Source organism: Tarenaya hassleriana, unplaced genomic scaffold (assembly GCF_000463585.1).
Source record: "Tarenaya hassleriana unplaced genomic scaffold, ASM46358v1 Cleome2, whole genome shotgun sequence".
Lineage (NCBI taxonomy): Eukaryota > Viridiplantae > Streptophyta > Magnoliopsida > Brassicales > Cleomaceae > Tarenaya > Tarenaya hassleriana.
The window spans coordinates 4642497-4653849 of NW_010965372.1; the positions used below are offsets into that span (position 1 = coordinate 4642497).

The following is an 11353-nucleotide window of genomic DNA, read 5'->3' on the forward strand; positions in this document are numbered from 1 at the left end:
ATATATATATATATATTTTCAACTTTGAAATGTGGTATCAACTATTTTTCTTCTTCTGATCATAAAAACCATACGTTTGATAATTTGGAAATTATAATTATAATAGAATTGAATGTGATATGCTGATAGATGCAAAAAAAATTACTATAAATATTTATTTATATACAGTACATGAAAAATATAATAATGAAATTATTATGGTTAAAAATAGAGAATAGCGAATGCTTTAGTTTATTTGTGAGGTTATTTTAGCATTTTTTTTAGGAGAAACAACAAGCTTCATGAAGAGGATCGTATCATGTGAAGGTGGGGGGATATTAAATTTTAAATATGCATTATTCTTTTTTTATTTATTTGTTTTTAAAGCATCTTAGCTAATTAATAAATTTAACTAATGACTAAATTAAAGAAATCTGAAAATCTAAATGATATGGTTAATGAAGTCAACTATTCCACTGCCAAAATGGGCCGACATTCACGTGCTCGCGCACCCGATTTCCCATGCATTATGGCTTTTCTTAATGTTTTACAGTAAAAATGGTGAATAAGATTTTACCCAAAAAAAAAACTGTGAAAAAGACAAATACTATACAGTAAAAATAAATTATATTCCAAAAGAAAAATGATTTCTGAGTATTCTAATTAGAGCTAGATATATAATATTTTAATTAAATTTAGATTTTATTAATTTCCATTTAGGTTATCATATTTTATAAAAATTGAATCTATTTATTTTTTTAAAAAGTGTTTTCTATGTCCGTATCTTGTTGTTTTTGTTCGGATGTGACCCTCGTTTTGATAAATAAATATCCATTTTTTAAAAACATTTTTTTATTTTTTATTTAATATAGGTTAAATTTAATTTCAATCAATATAACTTCTAAAACTATACCTAATTCTTTTAATAGAATTCAATATGAATATAGTTATTGTATATTATTTGATTTGATTTGCTTTTATATATTTAAACTATATATATATATTATATAGTATAGACTTAAAGTAAATGTAATAAAAAAACATAAAATTGGATGGGTACTATACTACTATATGGAATGCAATTGTGTATTGTCAAATTATTTTGGAAATGATTATTTATTTGTGATAATGATTGTAATATGTGGTGATAGACTGAAGATTATTTTTTATTGTTACTGTGGGACAATCTAGAAAAATGCAATCAAAATTATGTATATAAAAAATTGTTGTTGCACGAGTGGTGTCCTGCTGGATGAGCCAGTAATATTTTAGGTTTTTATAATTTAATTTAATTAAATTTGAATTCTGATACTTTTTTCTAATAATAAATTGTAAACTAGGGAAACGCTCTATTATTAACAATATTTTTCTCCATTTCAAAAACAAAATAAGAAACCTTATTTGATTTTTTGTGTGCTTGGATAATTTAGTAATTCTACAAGTTTTGAGTGATTAATGCTTATAGACCTCGTCCCGATTCAATGTATAAACATTTAGTTAAAAAAATGTATAAACATTTATAATGAATAATAATATACATGGTATTTATAATATTGTATACAAATTATTAATAAAAAATTAAGGATACTGACAATAAGTATATAAAATTTATATTAGGAAATTAAGTTATTGATATCCCCATGCAGAGATGGGTCTTTTGTTGTCTGCTGTAATTTAGAGGGTCTATAAATCGGTCCTTTTATTATTATTATTATTATTATTATTGATTTGTTAATCTCCAGCTGTATTTAGCTGTCCGGACGCATGCATGCGCATGTGATTATTTCGTAATTTGCGAAGTTTATTACTGATTTTAATTTAGTCTAAATATCTGTAATTAAATAAATACGCACGTCTCTAGTAATTAATCTTCTTTTTATGCAATTAATTTTAATTTGATGGTAAAAATTCTTCTTATAGCTCGTGTATATATATACATATATTATAAGAATGATATAATTTTGAACTCGGTTTGCAATGTTTCCAATGAACATATCATATGATAATTTTTTTTATTGGTTTTGCAGAATCATATATACCAAATTCAATTGTAATTTAAATTTAGCATCAAAAATGGTTTTTTACTTGTGTAATTTCGTCTGAATATTTGTATCGATATTCTATTCATTCCATATAATTGAAAATTCAAAGTAAAACAAAATATTTGCCTAAACATTTTACATTTCTTTACAATGTCAAAACCTCAGTCCATATTACCAAAAATACACAATATCTTTTAATATTTAAAAATAATTAAACTAAAATAATAAAAAAATGGTAAAAATATGCTCGACGGCGGCGGGGATGACGAACATGGAGGTTCATCGGCGGCGTTACCCATCACGTCATCGTGATGAACTCGTCCTTGGATTCTTTGTTCGTCCTGGTTTCCTCGACGATCTCAATCATCTCCGGTCTCTGATCTGGATCTTCTCCGGTACATCTAACACCCACGCGTAGAATCCTCTCGACTTCGTCGGCGGTCTGGTCCGAGTCGGCGGCGGCGGCGACCGTAGGGTGGAGGAGCTCCATCCATCCGCCGTGTTCTGCGGCGGAGCCCACCCACTCCACGATGTCGCGGCGGCGCCCGTAGGGTGGAGGAGCTCCATCCATCCGCCGTGTTCTGCGGCGGAGCCCACCCACTCCACGATGTCTGTCCCGCCGGCTCGCCCCAATCCAGCGTACTGCGACGGGAATTTCCCGGTGAGAATCTCGAGGATCACGACTCCGACGCAGAACACATCGGATTTCGCCGACACGGTTCCGGTTCGATCTACTTCGGGTGATCTGTACGCGACTAGGGATTGAATTTGGGCCTCGGGATTGATCAGGCGGTGGTACCCGAATCCGGAGATCAGAGGCTCGCCGTCGCTGGAGAGAAGAACATTGCTGGATTTCAGGTTCCCATGGGGCAAAGTGAGAAACCCTAACTCCCGGTGGAGATACTCCACTCCTCTGGCGATCCCCTGGATGATTTTGCGGCGAGCGGGCCAATCTAATTCTAACCCTAACTCACCATGATCTTCATGTAATCGGTGAAGCAAGCTCAAATTGGGGACGAATTCGGAGATCAGGAGCTTCTCGTCTTGCCGGAAATGGTAAGCCAGAGGGGTCAATAGATTCTTGTGGCGCAAGCTTCCTAGTCTCCTGATTTCCTTGTCGAACACGTCTTTGCTCATTTGGTTCATCACCGTCACTCTCTTCACCACCACGGCGACTCCGTTCCCCATCACCGCCTTGTACGTCGAGCCCACGTTTCCACCGCTGCTTGGCCGGCTCGCACTGCTCGTCCGGCCGGTGCTGAGCCCACCCAGCACCTCGGCTGCAGCATTCATCAGGTCCGGTAATCCAAAAACTCCCTTTTCTCGGTTCACCATAACCAGCTCTGCACCTGCCGTGAGCTTGTTGGCCGTGCCACCTTTCCTACCGACTCTTGGCTTGTCTGAATCGTTTCTCGATCCAGCCACCGTGACCTGTATCAGAAACCGTGAGTTTTCCGCCTCTGAAATCAATTGGGATTGGTGTTTTTTACGATCTAACAGTTTGGCATTTGGATACTAACAAGTAACTATCCTATTGTGTCGTATGTTCTTTCAGTTTTGTTCTATCACTATCATGGATTGGATGGCAAGATATTAATTGGTGTTTCTGGTAATGTTTGGTAAGAACCTGAACATGATGATCCCTGGTGCCATCATTCTGATCACTTCGAGGGTTTGCCCTGCTTATCTTCTTTTTCGTCTTCCGGAAAACGATGGAAGCTAAGACGATGAGAATAAGACCGCCTAGTGTCCCGAATGCGATGACGTATTTGATTTTAGATGCATTTCTCATTGACCCTTCTGTCACAATCCGTGAACTCGAATTGGTTTTGTGTTGACAGGAAGTTCCAAGTTTCTGTCCACAAAGGCCGACATTTCCAGCGAAGAATCGAGTATCGAACTTTGACAAACCGGGTGGTATCTCTCCAGTTAGTTGGTTATTCGAGAAATCAACCTGAACCAAAGATTGTTGGGCGAAATCCGGTATAGGGCCATTGAACTTGTTGTTCTCAAGGTGTACCTCAATGAGATTGGGCAATCCGGTGGCCAAAGAAATAGGGATGGGACCTGAGAACTCGTTGTTCGACAGCCAAACCTTCTTCAGAGACGCCATATTAGCAAAATAATCAGGCGGGATCGTACCGGAAAATCTATTCCCGGAAAGGTAAACCGTTTTCAGGGATTTTAACCGGTTAAACTCTGGTATAGCGCCTGTGAAGGAATTGTTCATAATGCTGATGGTTCTCAAACCAGGTAGACCCGTCAAGGAGGCGACGTCGATGCTCCCGGAGAGTCCCATCCGCTCGAGCTGGAGGCCAAAGACGGAGTTTTTGTTGCAGAGGAGTCCGAACCATCTGAAATTCTTGCCGCAAGGCTCGGAATTTTGGCCCCAAGAATCGAGAGATTTGGCGTGGGGTAAGGATTGTTTGAATTTCAACAGGGATTCGGACTCGGTTATGGAACTGGAGAGAGGTAAGAAGGCAAAAAGTGCTGTGAGAGCGAGCACGAACGGCCGGAGAAGCCAGGCCACGGCCATTTAGCTAACCGGAGGAGGAAAAAAAAAGGTTGGTTTTTTTTCTTCTTCTTCCTTTGTGGGGGTTGAAAATTGTTCGAAATAGATCTCTTCTCATTGGATCTGCCCTTTTTTCTCGCTCTCTCTCTCTTTCTTTATCTGTCCTTTTTTTTTTTTGAAACTCAATCTCTCTCTCTCTGTGTCAGCCATTGATGGGATAAGGGAAGCTACGTCTCAGGAATGTGGCGCCAACGGTCGTTGAAGAAGTCAGCGACGAGAGAGAGGGGGGAGGAGAATAAAATTACATAATTACCCTTGTATGTTCCGAAGCCCAACAATGAATAAATCCATTGTCCGCCGGCCCGTTCTTGTTGGCGCTCGCTTTTGTCTCCAAAAAGAGAAGAAGCCCAACGGCAACGGAAATTATTCGGCTTTGAATTTTGAATTCATAAATCGGAGATTTTTGGATTCGTATTCTGCGATTTAGAAGAAATCAGAATTATTATACGAAATTATTTTAATATTTATAAATTTATGAAAGTATTTTAATTTTAATAACAAATAAAAATGCTAATATATTTATTAAAATTAAAAACTATTTTAAATTTACATATTATAACACTTCATTTTAATAAATATAAAATTCGGATACCGACTCGAATATCTTAAATTTGTGTAAAATATTCATATATTATTTCAAATATTAAAGATTCCGATATCTAAGTAGTAATCATCCTAATACAAACAAATAATCGTTGTACTACAATTTCGTTTGGAAAATTCTAGAGAATTTCATATCAATATTAGTTTACTCAGACATATAGACAAAAACATCTATGTAGAATTTGAAAAGCCTGCAAAAGTATCCAAACAACACACCCATAAAACAATTTTAAACATAGTTAAAATGCAACTTTATATATAATTTATATAAAACATTAGTATCATATACAAAAAATACATAATTATATTAATTCTAACAATATTTTATAAGAATTTGTCAATGTAAAAGTCATGTTCATGTGGTCGGAATCTTTATCTTCAATGGCCAAGGCCTTTTTTTTTCCCTTTTCCCCTTTTTTCCTCATTATATGGATTTGGACATTATTGTAATAAATTGAGTGGTTTGTCGGTACAATAACACGCTGAAGTGGTTTTAACATATGGAGAATGTGATGAAGTGCCATTTTTTTTTATCTTTTTTGTTTTTTCTTTGGACCCATTCATCATCTCTATTTGCCACACGTTTATCACACCAACGATATTTGGATTTTACCACAATTATGTAATAAATCGAACCTTTTCATTATGTCCCAATAATAATAAAAAATATGATGAAATTACGTTTCTTACTTTCGTTAATGCGGCCATGTAACTTGTATCATTCCCATTAATGTTTTGGGTTTCTTTTTTTTATATTAATCAAATGCTTTAATTGATCTAAATGTGATATTTGATTTAAATTTCAATCACATTTTTTTAAAAAAATTGAGCTATAATATGCCGTGTTAATTGCAAACTGTTCATCCACCTGCAAATCTCTCCTTTTTTTTCTATGCGATGCTATGAATCCTCAATGTCAAAACCCCAATTAAAGTTTGGTTAGCATTAATGATTTATATAAACACATGTAATTTGTTATTTAACTAATTTTCCATATAAAACAAAATATGATTACATTTCCTTGTTTCTGCTAAGTCTTGAACCTTTTTATTTCAAGTTACTCGTTTAAAATATTGTATTTTACCTAATGACAAGTAATTTATTATCATTCTCAAACTCTATGATTTTAACTGCAAGTGGATTGAAAATTAATTAAAAACTTATTGCTCTATTTTGAGATTAGATAGAGATTGAATATTGGTGATTTTTTTATATTCCATTTAAAATATGCCTTTTTATTTGGATATTCGAAATTGCTTATTATATCAGCATTGATAAAATATAGTAAGGTTTTATATTCCATTTAAAATATGTATTTTTATTTAAAATATAGCAAGGTTTTATATTCGTTGTCACGTGAAGAATCGTTAGATTGCGCCAAGTGTCAAAAATCCCTGCCGGCCTGTAAAAAAAATATCAACATCTAAAAAACTCAATTAAATCACGTGCTCTATTTCCATGATAGCTGAGAATTCGTCGGGAAGAGTGGGCCCCGCATGGTTAGTCTCTCCGTTAATAAGTTTCATGACCGAAATGCCCACACGTTTTCTCTGTAACCACAATAATGCCACCATGAAAGGCCCTGCCTCAAGGATCGTCGAAGAAGGGCGTGGGGAGTTAAAAAGGTTTTGTATTCATAAATTCTCTCGTTAATATGATATATAATTGTATTTGAAGTATATTTTATCTAAAAAATTAAAAGATATTTAAATCTAAACAAATAAAATACCAATCGAATTTAAATATAATATACAATAATTGAAAAATCAAATAAAAATATTTTTTTTTTAAAAAATCTTTTGTTTTTACGAAACCAAATATCAGTCCAATACCAATAAAAATCAAACTAAAATGAAAGTCAGTATAAACAAAAATATACAAAACCTAAAAAAAAACACAAAAAAAAACTCCTAGGCCAAACGATTAACGGAAGCGAGTGACGTCATTAGATAACGTCGCCGTCAACTCGTACCTCTTCCTTGCCCGGTGCGCGCAAGGAAAACGTGGGGGCAATTGTGACAGAAATTAGTTTGGTCTAAAAATGATGAAAATGCCCACAAAAAAATAAAGAAAAAGAAAATGGCTTAAATTAAATTTATTAATGGAATAATGTGTGTTTTTTTCCTTGAAAATGCTAGATAATCAATACAAAGAAAACATGGCATTATTTACTAAATAATTCCGTGTAACAATTCCAGAAATTCCTAACGAATATTAAATTTTAATTTTAAATATCTCGCTTATCTTAATTTAACAAAATAACTATGAATTCTCGCCACTCAATTTTTTTTAGTATAAACTATCGCCATCCGGCGGTATTTAGTCACATTTAAAAATAAAATTTGTTTTTCTTCAATAAATATGAATTCTCTTGGTTGATTACCTCTCTCCCTTCTTCACTAAAAAATTTAAATATTTTTTTTGTCAATCAATAAAATAAAAATATTTATTTTTGTCTTTTGGCGCGTGAGGTTAAAGCCACACGAAGAGGATCAGATTCCCACATGTCTGTGAGAATCCGAGAGATTCATATTATATATTCTCCGATTTTTCTCAGCAAACCCACATAAAAAAAACGATCTTTTTTCTTTCATCGGTAATCAAAATCTTATCTTTTTGCCGTTTCGTCGAACTATGCCGAACAATGCGACGGAAAAGGCTCCGGAGAAGTCGAAGTTTTCCCGGAGATGTAATCTGCTGAGTCGGTACTTGAAGCAGAATGGAAGCTTCGGAGGCATAGATCTCGGGTTGACCCGAAAACCCGATTCCGGTCTCGGGATCGCCGGAAAACCCAATCCCGCTGGTAATTTTTTTGTCTTAATTTTGTTAAAGGTTTGATTTTTTTGTTGTTCTTTCTATGATTCTGGATTTGGGTATTCGTATTAAACAGAAGAACAACCAAGGGAAGAGGCTACGATGAGCAAAGATCATCCTTTTCTTTTTTCTTTCTGTGTTTTTTTTATTGATTCGTCTGAGTTTTGTGTTTTTTTGAAATATATTTTCAGGTCAACAGAAATCGTCTGAGTTTAAACCCATCGATTTCATGCAGAAGGGTCGCCGTCCCTTACGCTCTGCCTCCTATGGATCCGAAGCTAAAGATGCCGACTTCAGGTGCGATGCGAATTTACATAAGATGTTTATGCGTTTGAAGCTTTTCACTTGTTCAGAAGATAGCGAGGAATCTTTGGAAAAACTTGTAGAACGATGCATACTCCTCATGCCCCATGTATGTATGTATGTATGTATGTATGTATGTATGTATGTATGTATGTATGTATGTATGTATGTATGTATGTATGTATGTATGTAAACATGTATGTATGTATGTATGTATGTATGTATGTATGTATGTATGTATGTATGTATGTATGTATGTATGTATGTATGTATGTATGTATGTATGTATGTCTGTATGTATATGTATGTCTGTATCAGATTGTTCTTGCTGATGTATGAATTTATCTGAGGAGCATTTTCCAACGCCTTCCTGTTGTTGAAAATGTTCAATCTTTGAGGTCGTGATTGCATTTACTGAAATGGGTTGCCGGTTAATCCTCCTGAACCGGTTTTGATTTGACAGAATCAACTGAGTGTTTGACGCTCTTTGGTTTCAGTGAACCGGCAAGTGTACCGGAGCCGGGAACTTCCCAACTGACCATATTCTTCTCCGGAAAAGTTATAGTTTTCAACGATTTTCCGGCGGACAAGGCCAAGGAGATAATGGAGATTGTGAAACCGGAAACGTTTTCAACCGTCGTGCTTAATTCAGATTCCATGGCTGATGAGATCTGTTCTAGGAATCACCTCAAAGCAAACGGCGACAAGAACAACAGTAGCATCGTCGACATCATTACCATTACCAGCAGCGACAACAGCAGCGAAAACAGTCTGGTTATTCCTGATCTGAACGAGCCTACGTGTTTGGAAAACGACAGTGATCATCAGACAAGACAGCAGAACCAGCTCATGGATCGAATAGCGAGGAGAGCCTCGCTCCACCGATTTTTCGCTAAACGCAAAGACAGGTAAAAAACCAAATCCAAATCCTCTCGTCTTTTGTTATTTTCCCGGGGTTTTGCTTAAAAATGTGAGAGCCATTGTTTTAAGTCTTGAACTGACTCTATGGCCGTATCTCATGTCGGAAAATGGTAATGGGTGTGAATCGAATGTATAAGCAAAAGACGGAACAGATCGTTACACATTGTGTTCTAGTTTCATAAAAAAAAAACATCCCCTGTTGCTATGCTTAGCTCTCCAGATCTCTGTTTTCGAGCTAAACTTGTTTGAAACTGGCCGATATCTGCTCCAAGTCTCAGACTTTACGCGTCAATTCGATCATGTTTCACGCAAAATAGACTCGCATTGCATTTGTAGCTTACGGGGTTTGCGTTTTTATCCCGTTACAGGGCAGCAGCTCGAGCTCCATACCAAGTGAACCAAAACACGGGTCATCCTCCGAAGCCAGAGGTCGCGAGTTCATCATCCGTAGGGCTAGGCCAATCATGGGATAAGCGTATAACCTCGTCGCAGCTCCTCTTCTTAAACCAAAGGGGCATCTGTGGAGAAAGAGGAGGATCTTGATCTGAGGCTGTAGAACGATACACTTTAGTTTTTACTTTGTGACATTGAAGCTTCTTAAGAGGTTATTTGTGTTGTATTAGATTAGTTTAGATTAGACCCATCATGATTATAATGTACTTACATATATATTATTTTCTTAGAATGGTACAATTTAGCCGGTTGTCAGTTAATGGGAACCCATCATGGGGTGTGTTTTGCACATTAGTAAAGATTTTGGGTGGTTTTGTAAATTTAGTGAAGTTCTATATCTTAATCTAATTTAAGGCGGGTCCTACAGCAAGAGATTGGGCCGGGCCTTACGAGGGAATCCAACTACCCAACTGAACCTGAACACGTGGTTGAATTTCATTGGCTGTTATTAAAGAGTCTCAGCTTCTGCGAGTTGAACTTTTTTTTTTCCTGAGTTAGTTAAAAACAATCGAATAAATCTCATTGGCTTCTTTTCCTCTGTTTGTGTTTTTTTTTTACTTTCTTCCCTTCTTTCTTTTTCCACCTTGTTTTCTCGGGGACCAAACACTTCGAACCCTAAAAAAAAATACAGACGGTGTCCATTTTCTCGGGAAACGACAATCAAGGCAGGAAAATATCCCTAGAAAATGCAGAGATTGAAGCAGCAACAGCAACAACAAGCCCTGATGCAGCAAGCTCTTCTCCAGCAGCAGTCTCTCTACCACCCGGGCCTTTTGGCCCCGCCTCAGGTTCTCTCTCCGTCGCTCTGTTCTTTTTGTGTTTTCTTCTTCCGAAGGTCGATTTCGTGTTGGATTTGTTTTTCTCAGGGATTTGTTTTAGTGTGTATTTGGTTGTCCGTGGTGTTGGTTGGGAAATTATTATGTAGGGTTAGGGTTAGGTTCAAACTCGTGTCTCAACATCGATTTTGTGGCGTCAATTTTTGTTTTAATTTTTTTTATTGCATATGCTTTTGTCGGTGTCTGTGTCCTGATTTGGTTGATTACTTCTGTGATTGTCGATGCTTGCTTCGTTTTGTCCTCTGATTCGTGAACGAGAAAAGTTCTGGGTTTGATGGGATTTTATAAGGAACAATCAGACTTCCCTTGGTTCTCTTTGTATTCAGAGCTTGTGTGTTAACTATTCGTCTTGTGCTTTATTTTCATGTTTTCCTGACGCTTTTGATGATTGAAAAAATGGTTCCTTCTCGGGCTTGGAGGTTTGGTCTCTGTGGGTTATTGTCTCCGTTCAACAACATCAACAACTTGAGACGAATCTACCTTTTTCTAGTAGTTTGTCGGAGTGACACTTGCTCTAGTCTTCGATTTCGTATCTTCTGATTTCTGTGAACCTTGTTTTGCCGTGTGGAAGTGACAAAATGTTTAGTTGCTGAAGCTTTCTGAAGAGTAATATAGACAAGGGTTAGGAAGAAGCATTTTTTTTTCTTAATTTGTTTTTTCATTTTTTCTTTCGTTTCTTTCTTTTTTCCTTTTGCAGATAGAACCAATCCCAAGTGGAAATCTTCCCCCTGGTTTTGATCCAAGTTCTTGCCGCAGTGTGTGAGTGCTAGGATTTTTTTCCTCTTGTTTGCTTTTTTTTTCCTTCTCTTGTTTTACATTTTTTCCCTACA

At 36.2% G+C, this 11353-nt stretch overlaps 3 protein-coding genes and 1 long non-coding RNA gene across 4 annotated transcripts in view; 3 read left to right on the forward strand and 1 right to left on the reverse strand.

Annotated features, from left to right (window-relative positions):
- Positions 1–2126: 2126 nt before the first annotated feature.
- LOC104812261 (pollen receptor-like kinase 3) lies at positions 2127–4685 on the reverse strand. The gene is made up of 3 exons (XM_010539331.2): positions 3649–4685; positions 2631–3452; positions 2127–2553 (listed from the first exon to the last, which is right to left on the reverse strand). The coding sequence occupies exons 1-3, from the start codon at positions 4555–4557 to the stop codon at positions 2320–2322; spliced, it is 1965 nt and encodes a 654-aa protein (XP_010537633.1). The 5' UTR covers positions 4558–4685; the 3' UTR covers positions 2127–2319.
- Positions 3378–3950, forward strand: LOC104812260. The gene is made up of 3 exons (XR_771571.1): positions 3378–3466; positions 3577–3640; positions 3863–3950. It is a non-coding gene; the product is annotated as an uncharacterized LOC104812260 (long non-coding RNA).
- Positions 4686–7715: 3030 nt separating the features above from the next.
- LOC104812262 (protein TIFY 11B) lies at positions 7716–10011 on the forward strand. Its single transcript, XM_010539333.2, has 4 exons — positions 7716–7999; positions 8202–8307; positions 8811–9221; positions 9603–10011. The coding sequence occupies exons 1-4, from the start codon at positions 7831–7833 to the stop codon at positions 9775–9777; spliced, it is 861 nt and encodes a 286-aa protein (XP_010537635.1). The 5' UTR covers positions 7716–7830; the 3' UTR covers positions 9778–10011.
- Positions 10012–10228: 217 nt separating this feature from the next.
- The window catches only part of LOC104812263 (oligouridylate-binding protein 1B), a 4246-nt gene continuing 3121 nt past the window's right edge, over positions 10229–11353 (forward strand). Inside the window, exons 1-2 of the mRNA XM_010539334.2 lie at positions 10229–10475; positions 11221–11282. Of these exons, the coding sequence (XP_010537636.1) occupies positions 10374–10475; positions 11221–11282 (164 nt within the window). The 5' untranslated portion in view covers positions 10229–10373. The remainder of the gene's footprint in view (positions 10476–11220; positions 11283–11353) is intronic.